The following is a 20752-nucleotide window of genomic DNA, read 5'->3' on the forward strand; positions in this document are numbered from 1 at the left end:
AACGTACAGTTCCACATCGGCCCTCATGCTAGGCCACCAAAATTGTCGCCTTACCAAATGCAAGGTCTTCACAAACCCGAAATGACCCGCAAGTCTGGCCCCGTGAACCATTCCCAACACCTCTTTGCGTAGAAGTTCGGGAACATAGAGTTTACCAAGAGTCTCGTTGTTCAATGCCCGCGGGAAGGGTCTGTTGCTCTGCTTCCCTCAGGGAAGCGTCCCAGAGCCGCTGTTGAAAAGCCTCCGGGACACCTCTGAGGGGAGGGGCTTCCTGACGGTGGGATTGGGACCGGGTGGTTACTGCGAGTCCCGAAACGTCCCCTCTTTGCTCAGGGGTGAACAGGGAGTCCACTGGCCGGTCAAAATCATTGCGGTACTGTGGAAGCCGGGAGAGAGCATCCGCCAGAGCATTGTCCTTCCCAGGCACATGTTTCAGGATAAATCGGAATTTAGCAAAGAATTGAGCCCAACGAATTTGCTTTGCGTTGAGCTTCTTAGCTCCTTTTAAAGCCTCGAGATTCTTGTGATCGGTGCACACCTCAAAAGGAGTCTCTGCCCCTTCCAGAAAGTGTCTCCAAATGGTGAGGGCATGCTTTACAGCAGCAGCCTCCTTCTCCCAAATGGCCCAGTTAATCTCGGACTGGGAAAACTTTTTAGAAAAATAGGCGCACGGTTTTAAGTGACCGTTTTCGTCCCGCTGCAAGAGGGCTCCCCCCATGGCAACATCTGAGGCATCGACCTGGACCACGAAAGGTTTATTACAGTCCGGGTGAGCAAGCATGGGTTCGGACGAGAAGAGCAGCTTAAGCGTATCGAAGGCTTGCTGGCAGTCTGGGGACCATTGCAACCTAGCAGAGGGCAGAGTAGCGTTTGCCCCCTTCCCTTTGGTGCGCAGAAGCGAGGTGAGGGGAAGCGCCACTTGTGCAAAGTTGGGAATGAAGTTTCGGTAAAAGTTGGCAAAGCCCAGAAACTGTTGCAACTGTCTACGTGTAGCAGGAGGCTCCCAGTCCATAACCGCCCGAACCTTCTCGGGATCCATTTCTAAACCTTGATGTGAAATCACATAGCCCAGGAAGGTGATGGAGGGTTGATGGAAATCACATTTGGAAACCTTAGCAAACAATTTATGCTCACGCAGCCGCTGGAGTACTTCGCGCACCAGCTGCACATGCTCTTCCATGGTTTCCGAATAAATGAGTATATCGTCCAAGAAAACTACTACCCCACGAAACAATAAGTCATGTAAAACTTCATTGATCAACTGCATAAACACACTCGGAGCCCCCGAAAGTCCGAACGGCATCACCAAATACTCAAACATTCCAAAACAACTAGAAAAGGCAGTCTTAGGTTCGTCCCCTTCTCTTATACGGACACGGTGATAGGCCTCCACCAAATCCAATTTGGTGAAGATCCGGCCTTCCTTCAATTGCGCAAGAAGGTCTGGAATGAGAGGGAGGGGGTAAGCATTAGACTGAGTGACAGCATTCAGTCTACGAAAATCAATACACAGTCTCAAATCTCCCGTCTTTTTCTTGACAAAGAAGGCGGGGGCCGAGTAAGGAGCCTTGGATGGGCGGATAAAACCCCGTGCTAGGTTGGTGTCCAAATACTCCCGCAGTACCGCCTTTTCATTTGGACTCATGGGGTAGACCTTCCCTTTTGATAATTTACCATCCCCCACAATTTCAATAGCGCAGTCAGTCTCTCGGTGGGGGGGTAGTTCGTCGCATTCCCGTACGTCAAACACATCGGCGAATTGGGAGTACTCGCTGGGTAGTTGGGGTAGGGGAGTCTCAGGCGCGGGGGCCCCTACTAAGGCGGCTGCTGGAGTACAAAGAACTCGGTCTTTATCGTGCAATTCGCAAGGGTTGCTAGGGAAGGTGAGTGTCCGCTTCACCCAGTCTATGGAGGGGTTGTGACCCTGTAGCCAATTCATCCCCAACACTACAGGTGCAACTATGGGAGCAATAGTAAAGTAAAGCCGTTCCCAATGTTCCCCCACGGCCATGACCACCGCGGTGGTTCGGTGAGTCACGGGTCCCTTCTTAAAGTCGCTGCCATCCATTTGAGAGAAGCGGAGGGGGTCTGGGAGCCGCTTACGTTTGACTCGCAATTGTTTGGCAGCTTCCTCGCTTATCAGGGTGCGAGCGCAGCCCGAGTCAACTAGGGCTGGGAATTCTAACACAGGACCCCCTTTGGGTAACGAAAGGTTGACCCTAATATAAACATTGTCCTCCTGAGCGCTTACCATCAATGGAGCTCCTTGCACAACTTTCAGAGCGGTCTGCTGAGGAGCCCCCTTTACAGCAGACCGGCGGCGTTTTTTGCCGGCAACTCCCAGTCCTCCTCTTCGCTGGAGGAAGTAGATGTGGTATTTGTAATCCGTGACTCCGATGAGTCAAAGGTTTCATTTGTAATCCGTGGTCCCGATGGACCAGTCGAGCCCGAGGCTTTGGCTTGGGCGCGTGCGTGTAGGGCGGGAGGTGCGCTCCGGCGGCTGGTTGTGCCGCTCCGGCGGCGAGGTTGCCCCTCGGCCGGGGTCTTCTCCGTTTCGGTCGCTGTCGGACAAGGCGGTCCCGGGCGTCCGGAACGGGAAGGACATTGAGAGGCAAAGTGTCCTTTTCCCCCGCAAATGAGGCAGACCCCGCTCTCAAAGCGTTTGTGGCGTTCGGCCATGGAGGGCCCCCCTCCCCCAAGGTGACAAGAGTCCTTCGGGCCGCCGGGTCTGTCTCCACGGGGTTTGGTTTCCCGCCCGGTGCGTTGTCTGGATAGGGTCAACAGTTGTTTTCGGTTCTCGATGTCGGCGGCATGACGGACCCACCCTTCAACATCGGGAGGGTTACCTTGCATGAAAGCCCAGTGTTGCAATTCCGGGTTCAGCCCCTCTCGGAAACACTGTACTCGGGTAGCTTCACTCCAGTCCAAAATTCTACTCGAAAGCGACTGAAATTCGCTCGCATACTGCACAACCGATTTAGTCCCTTGGCGCAGTTGCAACAAGGTGGCTTTTGCTCGCTCCCCCAAATTCGGGTCCTCGAAACGGTTTCTGAGGGCGACCATGAAGTCATCGAGGCTTCGTAAGACTGGGGAGCGGAGCTCATACTGCAGTACCATCCAGGCGGCCGCTTCACCCTGGAGAAGAGACGCCACATACTGAACTTGGGACTCTTCTGAGGTAAAGGTTCGGGCCTGCTCGCGCATAAATATATCCACTTGTACCATAAAAAACGTCAGTTGGTCCCCCGACCCGTCGTACGTGATCTTCAGATCCCGGCGAGCCGGTGGAGCGGGACGGATGGGGGGTGCGGCTGGTGCTCCATCCGGCGGATCCCCGGCGGGGGTTTGTACCTTCAGTTCGTCCATGGCGCAGGCCATCTCAAGCATCACAGCTTGCATAGTGTCCATCCGATCGAGCAATCCCTGGCGTTCCTCCTGCCAGCGTTGCCGTTCCTCACCCATCTGGTGAAGTAGTAGGGCCTCCTTCCGAGCGGGATCCTCCTCGAACCCCGCACCGGGAACCGCGGTCCGTCGTGCTCGCACGTCGCTTCGGGAGAGCGACCACCCTCGGGGGGAATCCAGCCAGGAGTTAAAGGTGGTAGTTTTGGGTCTTGTACCCAGTCCCGACCCCGAGTCAGGTCCGCTGGGTACCTTCTCAGTCGACTTCCCGTCCGAGGGGGTAGGGTCGGGCTGTTTAGGTACCACGTTGTCCTGTGGTTCTTCCTTCGGGTCATTGTTATCCCCTCCGTCTTGCATAGCTGTCCAGAAACGGTACAGGAGCAGTACGAAGAGGCAAAGACTTGCAACTTAATGTGAGAGTTCCCAACCGACCTGTGCAAACTCCATAAAATCACTTGCTCAGACGTTGATGCAGAAACAAGGAGTTTATTGAAGGCTTCAGACAGTATAGGTCAAACACGAGTAAAAGTTGCAAGTGAGCAAGACTCCAAAGCTACAGAATTATATCCCCTACAGGGCAACAAAGTTCACACCTATGTTATGGGAAGCTACAAGATAGATGGGTACAATACAGACATCAATCGACCCCAGAGGGCTTGTTAGGGCTATCTGGTCTCCAAGGCCGAATCTGGCAAGAGGGAGTGAATCAAAGCACAGCAGGGGAGGCATATGTTAGAGGGGAGGCATTCCAGCCAAGGCCTGACAGATATGGCGCCTGAACCCAGGAAATGCCAAACGGTGTGAACTGCTTTTACGAGTTCAAAGGAGAGGGGGGGGAAGACTGGGACCAGCAGACAGAGGCATGCAGACCCTCACACAGTCATTGATTAAGCAGGACTCAACAACTTTACTTACTTTTAAAAAGCAAGTCTTTTTATTGATATACTTCTAGTAAAATATGTATAAATGCAGATTATCAAGTCTTTAACACTTCTATAAAAACTCTTGTAAAAATACAATGTATGCATTTACAATGTATGCAGTAAAAGCAAGCAAGTCTTACATACTATTCAGTTTTAAAATCCAACTTCTAAAATATAACAGTCAAATTATTCTGATTCAGTTCAAAGTATCTAATTCACAAAGTCTAGAGTAAAGTATTTAAGCCATACATACCATTCAGCCTTTTCTGAGAGCCTTTTGGAAGGTTCTGATTCTTTAGCTGTACTTTGGCTGTATTTATACTGTTTCAGACTCATTAAGAGTGAAGAGGGATTTTTATTCCCACTTTCAGACAACATTTTTATCCATCAAGAGGGTTACCTTTTATTCCCTCTGTCAGATAACATGAGCAGTGCAGTAATGTCATAGTTGCAGCTGCTCAGCTCCCCATGACCATATATGGGCTTCCTTTCCTTTCAGTCTATTTTGCTTAAAGTATAAACACTCATTTCTGAATTTCATGATCACATTATATACTTAATTTTTATACCATCCTCTTCGTTAGGACAATACGCATTAAATGAGACTACTTATAAATCTGTAGCACAATATTTAACTATATAACTCATAAAACACAATTATAGCTTACACTTCCACTTTGTGACCATCTGGTCAGTAGCACATAGCCTTGAGCAATGGTTATAGAAAGCAAGAAAGCCTATTACTCATATCTTTGATAAGACTGCAGGAATCTTTAATGCCTTTAAGTTATAAAAAGCAAAGTTGAAACTATTAATGCATTTTCAGTACATTAAGATATCTTCAATAGACCTTGAGGATGACAGCTGGCAGCTGAATCAGAAAAGGTGATTTTAGTTACATCTTTCTGACAGATAATGAAAGTGACTCTACTCTTTTCCCTTTCAAGGATAAGACCAGGGTAAGTTAGTTAGTTAGCTCTTGGAAGAGCTGACCTTGAGTGAATTCTGTCAGCCTGTTCTAAGGACATTTGGATTTCACAGGCTTTTCATTACACAAGCCTCTGCAGTTTACGTTCAGTTTACATGATGTATTCAAGCTCTACATGGAATTAATTCTGCACATGTACACAAAATACCATAATTATGTCAGACCGTGACAGGCGCAGGGTATAGAGGTCAGGACTCTTTCATTTCCAGGGCTAAAACACCAAAAATAAAAAATAAAATACCAGTTATGAAGATAGAAAACCAGCAGGAAGCAGAGAGTAGGAAGCAGAGAGTAGGAATCAATGGTCAGTTCTCCCAATGGAGGGAAGTGAGCAGTGGGGTCCCTCAGGGATCTGTGTTGGGACCGGTGCTTTTCAACCTGTTCATCAATGACCTGGAGTTGGGATTGAACAGCAAAATAGCCAAGTTTGCAGATGACACCAAATTATTTAGGGTGGTTAAAACAAAATCGGACTGTGAAGAGCTCCAAAAGGATCTCTGCATACTGGAAGAATGGGCATTAAAATGGCAAATGAGATTCAATGTCAGCAAGTGTAAAGTGATGCATGTTGGGGCAAAAAATCCCAGCTTCACATATACACTGATGGGATCTGTGCTGACAGCGACAGACCAAGAAAGGGATCTTGGGGTGGTAGTGGATCGCTCGATGAAGCAATGCTGTCAGCAATGCTGATTCTGTGACCTTAGGCAGATGATGAGAGGGAAGGCAACTTGGCCATCTTCTGGTCACTAGGGGTGTGTGCGGGGGGAGGTAGTTGTGAATTTCCTGCATTGTGCAGGGGGTTGGACTAGATGACTCTGGTGGTCCCTTCCAACTCTATGATTCTATGAAGATGTCAACCCAGTGTGCGGCTGCTGTGAAAAAGGCAAATTCCATGCTGACCATAATTACACAAGGAATAGAGAATAAAACTGCTGCTATCATACTGCCCTTGTACAAATCAATGGTGAGACCACAGTTGGAATACTGTGTGCAATTCTGGTCACCACACCTAAAAAAGGATATTGTAGCGCTTGAGAGCAACCAGAATGACCACAGAGCAACTGCCCTATGAGAAGCGGTTGAAACGCTTTAGGGCTGTTTTGCTTGGAAAGAAGGTAGTTAGAGGAGACATGAAAGAGGTCTATAAAATTATGCATGGTATGGAGAGAGTGGACAGGGAGAAGCTTTTCTCCCTCTCTCATAATACTAGAATGTGGGGTCATCTGCTGAAGGTGGTGAGAGATTCAAAACTGATAAAAGGAAGTATTTCTTCACACAATGCATAGTTAAATTGTGGAACTCCCTGCCCCAGGATGTGGTGATGGCTGCTGACTTGGAAGGCTTTAAGAGGGGAGCGGACATGTGTATGGAGGAGAGGGCTATCCATGGCAACTAGTGAAAATGGATACTAGTCACAATGCATACCTATTCTCTCCAGGATCAGAGGAGCAGGCCTATTCTATTAGGGGCTGTGGAACTCAGGCAGGACAATGCTGCTGCAGTCATCTTGTTTGTGGGCTTCCTAGAGGCACCTGGTTGCTCACTGTGTGAACAGACTGCTGGACTTGGTGCACCATTGTCTGATCCTGCGTGGCCTTTCTTGTGTTCTTATGTTCCTTTCCAAGTCTCGATTGCTTTTATTACCCGCTTAGGAGTTAAACATAAATATCTTAATGTTTACGTCTGATGTTTGTCTGATGCTGAGTTTTTCTATTTGAAACGAAGACGCTGCCTGTGATAATGTGCCTGGTGAAAAGTGGAGCACAAAAGCTGCAGCATAAATACTAACAATGGACTATGTGTTAGGAGTCAGGAGTCATGCGGTCCAGGCAGGCTCTTGACATGAGTTAGGCCCATTTCTGTTCAAGAGCATCTTTCGGTTTTGTTACCCTGAGCTGTTCAAACTATCCCCACTTCCTGCCTTCCCCCCCCCTGCTCTAACCTTGAGTCGCAAGCAGGCAACTTCAGTATTATGGCTTGCTCACTCCCTGCTTCCCACCAGGCACTGTTATCTCCCAATTCCCAGGCCTGCTTGATGTGGCATGAGTTGAACGACTTGCGGCAACAGCAGCCTCGTCCTCCTGACAACCAATTGGCGGCTCCTGTGAACCAACCAGTCCAGCCACCACCTCTGCCGCTGTGGCAGGCCGGGTCCAGCGCCTCCAACCCGGCATGAGTTAAAGGTGACGTTTGATGGGTCGAGCGACCTTTTGTCTTATTTCCTGATCCAAGTGGACGTGTTCATGCTGGAGCAGGGTGCAGCCTTCACCTCGAACGAAAGCCGGGTTCAATACGTTGCATCGCTGCTTCAGGGGGAAGCGGCGGCGTGAATGTTGCAACAGTACTAACTGCACTCCCGAGTTTTGAGAAGTTTGGATGACTTCATGATAGCCCTCCGTAACCGGTTTGAAGGCCAGGGGGAACAGGCCAAGACGGCTCTTTTGGAGCTGCGCCAAGGGACTAAGTCGGTAGTGCAGTATGCTAGCGAGTTTTAATTGCTCTCGAGTAAAATCCTGGACTGGAGCGAGGCCACCTGGGTACAGTACTTTCGGGAGGGGCTCAATCCTGAATTGCAGCACTGGGCTTTCATGCAAGGGAATCCTCCGGACATAGAGGGATGGGTGCGACATGCAGCCGACATCGAAAACCGTAGGCAACTTTTGCAGCTCTTGAAGCAGCGTACCGCGTGGGAGGCCAAGCCCCGTGGAGACAGACCAGGTGCCCCTAAAGACTTTTGGTCCCTGCAAGGAGGGGGTCCGTCAGCAGCAGAACGGATTAAACGTTTCCAGAGTGGTGCCTGTCTCGTTTGCGGAGGCTTGGGACATTTTGCCGCTAGTTGCCCATCTTGGTCAGAAAAAACGGCCCCAGTCCAGCCCGCAGCTGTGGAATCGGAGAAGGTGCACACCGAGGGACAGGTGCGCCGCAGAAGCGCCCCGCCGGGACGACGGGGGACACCCACGGCTCTTCAGCTTCAACCCACCCAAGAACCACCGAAAGCTACCAGCTCATCGGAACCACGGATTACAAATAAAGACTCCTCTTCCTCCAGCGAGGAGGAAGAGTGGAGCCCGCTGGCAAAAAACGCCGCCGGTCTGCTGTAAAGGGAGGTCCACAGCAGGCCGCTCCGGACCTTGAGCAGGGAGCTCCAGTGATGGTAAGCGATCATGAAGACAATGTGTTCATTAAGGTCGCCCTCGCGTTACCCCGGGGGGGACCCGTGTTACGAGTATCAGCAGTAGTTGATTCAGGCTGTGCTCGGACTTTGATTAATGAAGAGACTGCACGTGAATTACAGGTAAAGAGGGTGGAATTGCCCAAATCCATCCAGTTTGCCCAGATGGACGGTAGTGACTTTAAGGGGGGGCCGGTCACGCACAGGACATCCCAGGTCGCTTTGGGAGTTGGGGAGCATTGGGAACAGCTCCATTTTACCATAGCCCCCACTATTAAGTACCACATAGTGTTGGGAATGAACTGGCTACGTGGTCATAGTCCTACCATAGACTGGAAAGAACGGAATATTATGTTTTCGCAGGCCCAGTGTGACCGGCACAGGAGGGAGGTGGCTGTGTTGCAAGAGCATCCACCAGCAGAGGCTCCGCCGCCTCAACTCCCCAAGGAATATGCAGTTTGCAGATGTATTTGATATGCGCGAGTGTGATGAATTGTCCCCCCACCGAGCCACTGACTGTGCAATTGAGGTGGGGGGGGGCAAACTCTCAAAAGGGAAAATCTACCCCATGAGCCCTAAGGAAAAAGCGGTGTTAAGAGACTATTTGGACACTAATTTGGCAAGGGGGTTCATACGTCCGTCCTCGGTGCCTCACTCGGCACCCGCTTTCTTTGTGAAGAAAAAGACTGGTGATTTGCAACTCTGCATAGATTTCTGCAGACTCAATGCGGTCACGCAGACTAATGCCTACCCCCTTCCTCTCATTCCAGATATGTTCGCTCAGTTGAAGGAAGGTCGGATTTTTACTAAACTAGATTTAGTGGAAGCGTACCATTGCATTAGGATCAGAGAAGGAGATGAACACAAGACTGCCTTCTCTAGTTGTTTCAGAATGTTTGAATATTTAGTGATGCCCTTCGGATTGACTGGGGCCCCGAGTGTCTTCATGCAAATGATTAATGAGGTGTTACATGACTTGTTGTTTAAAGGAGTGATTGTTTATTTAGATGAGATTTTAATATACACCCGGACCATGGACGAGCATGTGGCTCTGGTGAAGGAGATGCTAAGTCAGCTGCGAGCCCACTGGTTATATGCCAAGGTTTCCAAGTGTGACTTTCACCAGTCATCGATAACATTTCTGGGGTATATAGTATCGCAGCAGGGTCTCGCCATGGACCCAGAAAAGGTTCGGGCAGTAGTGGAGTGGGAAGTGCCCACTACTCGCAAGCAACTACAACAATTTCTTGGTTTCGCCAATTTTTACCGCAATTTTATAAATGACTTTGCGCAGGTTGCCTTACCTCTCACTTCTCTGCTGCAGACCAAAGGGAAGGGGTCTGCAGCCACGTTGCCTTCCACCCGGTTGCTTTGGACTCCCTAATGCCAACAAGAGTTTGACACGCTAAAACGGGTTCACATCTGAACCCGTGTTGAAACATCCTGATTGTGAGAAACCTTTTGTTGTTCAGGTGGATGCATCAGACGTGGCTATGGGAGGGGCGCTTTTGCAAATGGGGGAGGGTGGACGATTGCAACCTTGTGCATATTTTTCTAAGAAATTCTCCCAAGCCAAGCTCAACTGGCCCATTTGGGAAAAGGAGGCCGTGGCCGTGAAACATGCCCTCACTCTCTGGAGGCATTTTCTACAAGGGGTTGATGTCCCCTTTGAGGTTTGGACCGATCACAATAATTTGGAGGCGTTAAAAGGGTCTACAAAATTATCGGCCAAACAGATTCGTTGGGCAGAGTTCTTTGCCAAATTCCGGTTCATCCTGAAGCATGTTCCAGGGAAGGAAAATTGTTTGGCAGATGCGTTGTCCCGTCTTCCCCAGTACTCCAGTCAAAGCGACCACCCAGTGGATTCCTTATTCACTCCGGACTTCCCTGGGAAGTCATTGCCATGGACTTCATTACGGATCTTCCCCCCAGTAGGGGGAAGACGGTATTGTGAGTGGTGACGGACTTATTTTCTAAGCAAGTGCATTTTGTCCCTTGTATGGGTTTACCGACAGCCCAGAAGCTAGCATTTATGTTCATCACACACGTGAAGAAACATCACTCATTCCCACGTAAGATAATCTCCGACAGGGGGCTCAATTCGTGGCTAAATTCTGGAAAGCCTTTTGAAACTAATGGGGGTGGAGCAAGGGTTGTCTTCGGCACACCATCCTCAGACTGATGGACAGATGGAACGAGTTAATTCAGTGTTGGAATGCTATTTACGCTGTTATGTGAAGTATCATCAGGACGATTGGGTAGATCTATTGCCTTTTGCTGAATATGCTTATAACAATGCTCCCCACTCGTCTACCGGGTACAGCCCCTTCCGGGTGGTATACGGCAGAGACTTTGGTCCCTTTGGGAACGTAGACCTACGCCGGGAGGAGGGGGTAAAAGGCAAAGTGGGGGACTGGTTACAGGTGGTCCAGAACACGTGGCTGTGGCTTCAGAAGAATCTGGAGTGGGCTAAACGCAAGTACAAGGAACATGCGGACAAACACCGTTCCCCGGGGTGGGATTTTAAGGTGGGGGATCAAGTCTACTTGCCCACCAAGAACCTCGGGACCCTACGACCATGTAAAAAACTCAGTGACAAGTATGTGGGTTCCTATCCCATCACCAGAGTAATCAACGAAGTGACTGTAGAGCTAGGGCTTCCCAAAGCCCTCAGGGGAATTCACCCAGTGTTTCATATCAGTCTCCTCAAACCCTATGTAGCAGCTCCCCAGTTCCATCCAGCACCTAAACCCGAAGTACCAACTGTAGTGGGAGGAGAGGTGCATCTAGAAGTCTCTAAGATCTTGGATTCCAAAATAAGAAAAGGGAAAGTGTTTTATCTGGTACGTTGGAAGCATCTGGGACCAGCACATGATGAATGGGTTGCAGCTCTGCATGTAGCAGCGCCCCGTCTGGTACGACAGTTTCATGACGCTTACCCTCAAAAACCTCAACCTGTCTCGGAACCGGGAGGGGGGTTTTAAGGGTGGCAGAATGTCAGGAGTCATGCGGTCCAGGCAGGCTCTTGACATGAGTTAGGCCCGTTTCTGTTCAAGAGCATCTTTCGGTTTTGTTTCCCTGAGCTGTTCAAACTATCCCCGCTCCCTGCCTCCCCCCCCCCTGCTCTGACCTTGAGTCGCAAGCAGGCAACTTCAGTATTATGGCTTGCTCACTCCCTGCTTCCCACCAGGCACTGTTATCTCCCAATTCCCAGGCCTGCTTGATCTTGCACCTGGGGTTGCTTTGTGCTTAAAGTTATGCTTTGTAGAATGGTGTGAGGGTTTGCATATCTGTATCTGCTGGTCTCGGCTCCCCCTTCCTTTGAACTCGTAAAAGCAGTTCACACCGTTTGGCATTTCCTGGGTTCAGGCGCCGTATCTGTTAGGACCTGACGGGGATGCCCTCCCCTCTGACTGATTGCTTTCCTGCTGTGCTTTGATTCACTCCCTCTTGCCTGAGTCACTCCCTCTTGCTAGATTCGGCCTTGGAGGCCAGATGGCCCTAGCAACCCTCTGGGGTTGATTGATGTCTGTATTGTACCCATTTATCTTGTAGCTTCCCATAACATAGGTTACCCAGTTACCCTGTAGGGGATATAACCCTGTAGTTTTGGAAACGTGCTCACTTGCAACTTTTAACCGTGTTTGACCTGTAACTGTCTGAAGCCTTCAATAAACTCCTTGTTTCTGCATCAACGCCTGAGCAAGTGATTTTATGGAATTTGCACAGTTCAGTTAGGAACTCTCACAAATGGATGGTCATTAGCAGCTTTGAACCTGTGGATTGCATATGCTGTACCTGCGGCTCCTGAATAAACGTTTACCTGCTTTAGACCTGCCTGTCTGAGCGAGTGACTTTTTGGGATTGCTGAGGTTGGCTGGAAAACCTCACACTATGATTTTAAGTGCATCATCAACGTTGCCAGCTGAACACTCTGTCCCACACTCAGAACTGTTGGGACACCAAGGCCTGCAGTTTTGCAGTTGCTCTTTATTCCCGCCCTTCCTAACCCTAACCCTAACCTTCCATTTCCCTGTCCTTGTTTAGTGCTTGTTCTGGGGTCTGTATTTTTTACCGTGCCATAGTCCTCCAGGTGAGGCAGGTAGTCTCCAGAACAGTTTATTGTTCTCTCCTGAGCACTGGACACTAGGTGGCCCTTCTGCCGCTTGCACTGCACACTGTGTGTGAGGTGTGGGTCTTGGTGTTTATGCCGGGACAACACACAGTGGTGGCTGAGAGATCGTGCATGAGGGTCTCACAGCGAGCTCTTCCACACTCTTGCTTTTGTCGCTTGTGTGTCCCCGTTGCTGCTTATTTTTCCTTTTCTGTGTGTGTTTTGCTCCCTCTAGTGGTTGATTTGATATTACATTGCTGTATGTCCAGCAGAACCCCCCCCCCAAGGCAAAAGGGACACACACAAGCAACAGAAGGAAGAGTGCAGAAGAGCCCCCCATATCTCAGCTGGCAAAGATTTTTTAAATTCAGATAATTCTGCATACCTGGGGTTACTGCTTGGTTTGCAGAACCCTCTACCATAGTCCTGGGTGGCTCCGTTGTGTGGTTTTTTGGTTCGCATGGCCCTTCACACATGGCTATTAGACATATAGATAGAGGTCAACTCTTTACCTCAGCTTTATGTTACCTTCTCAAATACTTTTCTTTTACAAATCCAGTTGAAATCAAAAGACTGTTACTGATTTGCAACCCAATAATAAATTTTCTGTGGAGAAATGCATGCACATCCATTATTTCCCATTATGCTTAGTGACACTTCAGTTCATATTTGGTTGAAGCTTTTAAGCCTTTTTCAGCAGTCATGAAAGCCATAGACTTGTTTGAAATTATACTTGATTTTTCTCACACATTTATGTCTCTGGGGCCTGGTTCTTGAAGACAGACAACATGGAAGTTGATATAAGAAGGAATTAGCTTATATCCCTACGCAAACCTAAGCACCTGGGTTACATCTGCTTGCCTTGGTTAAAGACATAAGCTGAATTTGTTCTTCATTTCAGGTCCGGACATGGATACTTACAGTGGGCTATACAACTGCCTTTGGAGCAATGTTTGCAAAAACGTGGAGAGTCCATGCCATTTTCAAAAATGTAAAAATGAAGAAAAAGGTGAATATAAAAATTATTCTGTCATCTTCTTCCCCTGCCCTTTTGGGACTTGTATCTGTGTTTTATGAATTTTTACCATGTAACAATGCTATAGAAGTTCATGGGACTTGATCATAAGTGTGATTTGTATTGCTCTAGATTTGAACTTTGAACCTTGTCACCTGCTTAGCAAGAGATAGTTTGTTCAGTCTAAGACCTGGGCTGCAAGACATGCAAAATGTCTTTTCCTAAACTGTGGTTTCTCTCATGTGAAGACCTCTTCTATCTTTGAAAGTTTGAATGTTTGAAGCAGAAACTTTTTGCAGTAACGTCTTGTTATGTGGCTGCTCATTTATTTAATGGCAGCTCTTCATCCTTCCCCATTTGTTTTTGTTTTTAAGACAGAAGAATTCAGTTGAGTCAAGTGACATAAGTTAGTCAGCCATTCCCTGCCAGTATGAGGAATAATTGTTTCATGTGTCCCTGCCCAATGATAGATGATCTTTGCCTGGGAAGTTGTTCTCCCCCCAACAAATTCTCACAAGAAAACAGAGCTGGGAGGGAGGAGTCATATAGGGCCACACCTGGTACTTGGTACAATCTGGCCTAATTTTGGAAAAAAATATGGTGAAAGGTGGCTAAGATGCAGCATAATACACAAAGGATTTTCACTGAACAAATGACCAAACATGAAATATTCTGGAAATTTGACTAAAAGGATAAATTATGCTTTGCGGAGGCAAAAAATATTTATTTATTTAGATATTTAAACTAGGGATGTGAAGTTTAAAATTGTATTAATTTCAGATCTGGATTTTGGGGAGGGCATGGATTCCATTATCCCAGATTTTTGGGAGGCAGCAGGAGCCGGGTGGGAGAGAGAAGAAGCTGGCCCCAGCAGACAGCTGCAATTGCCTCAGGTTGATTTAAATTTTAACTCTGGAGGCCTGGCCTACTCTTATAGAGAATAATAGCCCTTTAAAACTGAAAGGGACCAGTGATGCCACCTAACAGCTGTTTGCCGGGGCCAGTTTCTCTCTCTCTCTTCCTGCTCCTGGCCTCCCCAAACCCCGAAACACTCCCAAAATCCCAGGAGAATAATTTTCATTATTCTTGGAATTTTGGGAGTGTTTGGGGTACTTTCAGATATGTTCGGGTCAACCAAAACAATGAATTCTATGATTCTATGAATTCTGGGTATTTTTTTGGCTGGGGAATATACACATTCCCCATTCCCTAATTTATGCCCTGCTTTTCTCCCCTATGGGAAATATAAGACTCTTACAACATCCTTCTCCCATTCTCCCCTCACCAGCCTATACACACACACACACACACACACACACACACACATGGGGGGGGGGAGGGACCAGAACATTTACTATAAGTAGAGTTATTGATAATAAAAAAAAATACAGAGCCATCCTTCATCAGATTTTTCTGAAATTTGGCCCCTTACAAAAATTCTTCATGCCAAATTTCATACCTCTAAGGCAAACTTTGATTTTTTGATGAATGCGATTTTGGGGTTGCAAAAGGCTAAAAAAGCATTCTTTGAAAATGGCTTCATATGATCCCCTTGTAATCCTAATTTCTTGTGGGAATTTTTGAGAAGCCAAATTAATGAAGAGAATTTACCTGACAAGCATAATCTATCAATGCGTATGTTCACAAGAATCATTCTCACCATTTAGCTGACTATTTCTTTGGTACAGAATCTTCTACCACCTCTTAAGTGGGGGTGACTGTGCATATCATACTAGGGAAGCAGAATTCCTGAGCAGTTAGTGATGTTCATCTGACAAAGTCTCTGATTCAAGCTCTATCCTTTGTTTTGTTCCTGGGAAGCAGGTATGCCAGGAAAGAGATACTCATCCTGTAAGATGCCTTCTAATTGGTCCCAGTAAGCTTCCACCTTGAAATGGCACAGTGGGAGCTTGCTTGCAAGTAGGTTCTCTTGTAGGCAGGAGCCCCAATCTTTCATTTCAAGCAGTGCCTTGGAATGTATTATCTTCTGGCAAGTGGATCTTCCGGCAAGGAAAAGAGCTTCATTCAGCCTGCATGATGGTTGGAAACATCCTCTTTGAAACCAGGAGACGGAGTGCTAGAAAGACCCCCGTCTGTCTCTGTATAAACCACAGAAAATAGGGCAAGGGGAGACAGCGTTAAAGTTTGTTCTTCTGTGTCTTAGAAGGAAATCAGCTGTTGGAGACATGATTTAGCAGTTGTTACTCCAAGGCTGTCTAGGGGGTCCTTCCCTGTGTTTCTGAGTTCCAGAGACTTTCTGAGAAGTTCCAGAGACTACTTCTACTACGTGGTCACTTCCTTTGGAGAGCCAGCATGGCGTAGTGGTTAAGTGTAGCAGGCTCCAATCTGGAGAACCAGATTGGCTTCCACACTCCTACACAGGAAGCCAGCTGGGTGACCTTGGGCTAGTCACAGTTCTCTCAGAACTCTCTCAACCCCACCTACCTCACAAGGTGTCTGCTGCGGGGAGAGGAAGGGAAGTTGATGGTAAGCCACTTTGAGACTCCTTAAAGGTAGCAAAAAGCAGAGTATAAAAACCAACTCTTCTTCTTCTTGTGATAAGAGACTGTGGATAAAATAGTAGGTATACAAGTATACAAGCGTAGAAGAGCGTGCAAATCCCCGGGCAAGCAGTGCTGTTCTTCCCTCCTGAAACTTAGACTCTTGACTTCTCAACTGGCTGCATTCGAGTTCCCACCTGTTTCTCACTAGCTCAGTGCACACAGGTGAAAACCGGCCTCAGACCCCCAGCCTGGCTGGTAGGTAGATCCTGTCATAGAAACATCTTCTCTACATTAATATCCATGAGGGAAATGACATGCTATCACTAAGCAAGTTACTAAGAAATAACTTACTTGACAGTCACTAACATTTTACCTCAAACATATCACAGAACAATCTCAACAGGGCAACGATTAATTCTTATATTTCAGATTTCCCCATCTGTGATGGATATAAGACTGGGATCACATTGTATTATCAGTATTCATGATAGCACTATCTTAATTTAACCACGTGTGATCTCTGGATCAAGTTGATACTAATGCTTGCATTCTTTGACTTTATCTCTAGGATGGAGCAACCAGCTTGGCTGTGTGGCATTGTAGAGTTGAAAGTATTGGGTCTGGATGTGGTGGTTTCTGGAGTTTAAATTATATGCTCTGCCAGTGTGGGTGTGATATATGACTGCCATTGCAGCTTGGACCTGGACGTAGTGCCCTTATCCTCATTGTTGCCATCCTATTGTCAAATTGCTCTGAAAGATCCTCATCATGGTGTGCCAAGAGTTTTTGTCCCTATTTTTCTTCCACTGGTTGGTACTGATGTTTGTTGACATACATGTCATTGAGAAGGAGCCTCAAAAGGAGGCTGTTGCTGTCCTTAGGTTGAGAAACTGCAGCTGTCATCTTTGGTGGCTGTTGCTGATGCAGTTGGAAGTTGGAAGCCCAACTTCCACATGGAGATTTTTGCCAAGGTGGTAGGAATTTTAGGGAAGGGGGAAGGGAGCATTTCCTGCCTGTCCTGGGCCATCTTGCCATTTTCTGGTAGTTCAGATCTTTTCTGAATTGTGGGTAATTTTGATGACAATTTGTAATTTCCAAAGCTGAGGGGATTTGTGTGTGTTAGAAGGGTAAATTTATTTACTGTATGTTCATTATTGCCTAACAGTGGAGTCTTCCTCCAAACCTGAAGTATTCATGCTTAACAAGGGTGTAGAATGAAAAGCAGAGAAGTCTAGGAGGGGAATCAGTTGGCGGGACACAGCCTAGCCCATTTTACTCCAAGGGAAAGATGCTGCCTGTGTGTGGCTCTGCCTCGCTGAGAGCGCCAGCACCCTTCTCGAGAAGGCCAGTTTCCTCATGAGAAGAGTTGCTGTACTGCAGTATTCTCTTCCTGCTTTGTCAGCACTTTCAAATTCTACATCACACACACGCACACACACACACACACACCGGCTTCATCAAATGGTTTAAGATCTGTCCTATTTTGATAACATAGCCCTAGGCTCTATGCTTTATTTTATTAAGTTCTGAGATAACATTTTTCTTTTTTTTTCCAGATTACGTTTTCTTAACATCTCTAGTTCATCACTGTTATTTCTCATTTCCAGATCTATCTACTGGGGAGGGTGGGTGTAAAAAGATGATTTTTCTGTAGATGAAAAAAAATCACTGTTTTATTTGTTTGTTTACATTATTTATAGTCCACCTTTCTAGCTTGGACTCAAGGCAGATTACACAGAGGGAGTCAATGCAACTGACAGATGGGACATTCAATAAACAACACAATAAGATTAAGGTTGCAGAACCAACCAGAAATCAAAAAACAGAACTGAAGTACAGCATAAGTATTAACATGACACATATGTATAGCTTGTTGAAATTAGGATTCTACTATGGAATTTTCCATCATTTGGTTTCAACAAGCTATACACAGTAGTATAGACTCTAGTCCCTAATAATTTTTCTAAGTAACACTGTGAATAATTTAGCACTGTGCAAGTCTGTTGCCTGCGCAGAAAAGCCCTCTTGAATATTTCAGTTTTGCAAAGTTTGTGGCAAGCCAGGAGAGTGGGAGCTTCCCAGACCTCCTCAGGCAGGCCGTTCCACAAGGTGGGGGCCACCACGGAGAAGGCGCTTGTTGATCAGGCCCATTTGCAGGTTGGCACCTAGCAGAAAGCCTTACTCGGATGAGAGAAGCCGTCGTGGTGGAGCTGAGGGGGAGAGAGTGCCTTGCAGATGTGAGGGTCCAAGGCCAGGAAGGGCTTTGCGGGTTGTGGGCAGTACCAGAAATTGAGCCTGGTAACTGGTGGGCAGCCAGTGAGGTGTCTGCTGGATGGGAGTAATGCGCACACACCACCTAGCTCCCAATAACAGCTGAGCTGCGACATTCTGCACCAGTTGGAGTTTCCAAATTGATTTTGAGGGGCGACCGAGGCATAGTGCATTGCAGTACTCTCAATGTTACTGTGGCATGGGGACAAGTGGCCAGATCAACCAGATCAAGACGAGGGGCCAGCATTTGAGCTAGGCTGAGTTGGAAAAAAGCCTTTTAAGGAACTCCATTAACTTGCTTCTCTAATAATTTTCACTAAAATGGATAGTACAATGTAAACCCAGATTGGAAAGGATCTAACCAATTGCCTCATCCAGGAAAGCTTGGAGTTGTCCAACCACCACCCGATCAATCACCTTGTTCAAGAATGGAACATTTGAGACTAGTTGATAATTATTGAGCTCATAGAATCATAGAATTATAGAGTTGGAAGGGACCACCAGGGTCATCAAGTCCAACCCCCTGCACAATGCAGGAAATTCCCCACACCTAGTGACCAGAAGATGGCCAAGATGCCCTCCCTCTCATCATCTGCCTAAGGTCACACAATCAGCATTGCTGACAGATGGCCATCTAACCTCTTCTTAAAAACCTCCAGGGAAGGAGAGCTTACCACCTCCCGAGGAAGCCTGTTCCACTGAGGAACCACTCTAACTGTTAGAAAATTCTTCCTAATGTCTAGACAGAAACTCTTTTGATTTAATTTCAACCTGTTGGTTCTGATCTGACCTTCTTGAGCAACAGAAAACAACTCGGCACCCTCCTCTATATGACAGCCCTTCATGTCAACCAGTTGCAGATCCACCTAACAATAATAGGATCTAAACCACATTTTCCCAATTTGTCAACTAGAATACTATGTGGAACCTTATCAAAAGCCTTACTGAAATCTAGATAAACCATGTCTACAGCATTCCCCTGATCCAGCAAGGTAGTAACTTTGTCAAAAAAAGGAGATAAGACTAGTCTGACATGACTTATTCTTGAGAAACCCGTGCTGGCTCTTAGTGATCAGATCCATCCTTTCTAAATGCTCAAGGACTGACTGATGATTTGTTCGAACACTTTTCCTGGTATAGAAGTCAAGCTGATGGGTTGGTAGTTACCTAGATCCTCCTTTTTCCCCTTCTTGAAGATGGGGACAACATTTGCCCGCCTCCAATCTTCTGGCACCTCACCTGTTTGAAAAGACTTTTCAAAAATAATGGACAGAGGTTCAGAAATTACATCTGCAAGTTCTTTGAGTACCCTTGGGTGCAATTCATCTGGCCCAGAGGATTTTGTTTCATTTAAAGAAACCAGGTGTTTGTGCACTACCCCAATGCCAATTCTAGGCTGCAAATCCCTTCCCTCATCACGTGTTCTGTTTATGCCATGTTGAGCACCACTTCCCTCATGAGAAAAGACTGAGGAAAAGTAGGAATTGAGGAGTTCTGCCCTCTCTTCATCTCCTGTTACAATTTCACTTTCCGGTCCATGCAATGGGCTTATCTTGTCCTTGTTCTTACTCTTACTCTGTACATAGGAAAAGAACCCTTTTTTGTTGTGTTTAGCATCTCTCTCTAGCCTAAGTTCATACTGAGCTTTAGCTTTCCTAACTCTCTCCCTACAAGCGCTAGTTATTTGTTTATATTCCTCTTTGGTTATAAGGCCCTCCTTCCACTTCCTAAATGAGTCTTTTTTATTTCTCAACTCTTTAAAAAGCTGTTTATGGAGCCACCCTGGCCTCTTTAGGCTCCTCCCGTTTTTCCTTCTCATAGGAATGATTTGGGATTGCGCCTTCAGTATTTCATTTTTAAGAAACTCCCACCTTTCTTGAACTCCCTTCTCCTTAAGTGTTTCTGACCATGGGATTCTACCTAGCATAAGTTTAAGTTTGTTTAAATTTGCTCTCCTAAAGACCAGCCTATATGTCTGACTACGTACAGGTTTTCCTTTCCACAAGATTGTAAAACGTGGTCACTACTACCCAGGGTGCCTACTACTTTAACCTCATCGACCCGTTCTTCCCTGTTGGTGAGAATCAAGTCTAAGATAGCAGACCCCCTTGTTTCCCTGTCCACCTCCTGGAATTGGAAGTTGTCAGCAAGACAAGTCAGGAATTTATTGGATCTTGCATTTTTAGCAGCGTTGGACTTCCAACAGGTATCCGGGTAATTAAAATCTCCCATGACCACCATGTCCCTTCTCTTTGAGAACTTTGTGATCTGGTCTAGGAGCGTCCCATCCAAGTCCTCTGCCTGGTTTGGCGGTCGATAGCAGACCCCCACGAGAATATCACGATTATTTTTTATTTCTTTTA

The 20752-nt window shown here is 47.0% G+C and overlaps 1 protein-coding gene across 1 annotated transcript in view; it reads left to right on the forward strand.

Moving 5' to 3' along the window:
• Window positions 1-20752, forward strand: part of GABBR2 (gamma-aminobutyric acid type B receptor subunit 2) — a 725909-nt gene that overhangs the window by 525582 nt on the left and 179575 nt on the right. Inside the window, exon 12 of the mRNA XM_056862472.1 lies at window positions 13501-13608. Within this exon, the coding sequence (XP_056718450.1) occupies window positions 13501-13608 (108 nt within the window). The remainder of the gene's footprint in view (window positions 1-13500; window positions 13609-20752) is intronic.

This window comes from Euleptes europaea, chromosome 17, assembly GCF_029931775.1.
Source record: "Euleptes europaea isolate rEulEur1 chromosome 17, rEulEur1.hap1, whole genome shotgun sequence".
Taxonomy (NCBI): domain Eukaryota; kingdom Metazoa; phylum Chordata; class Lepidosauria; order Squamata; family Sphaerodactylidae; genus Euleptes; species Euleptes europaea.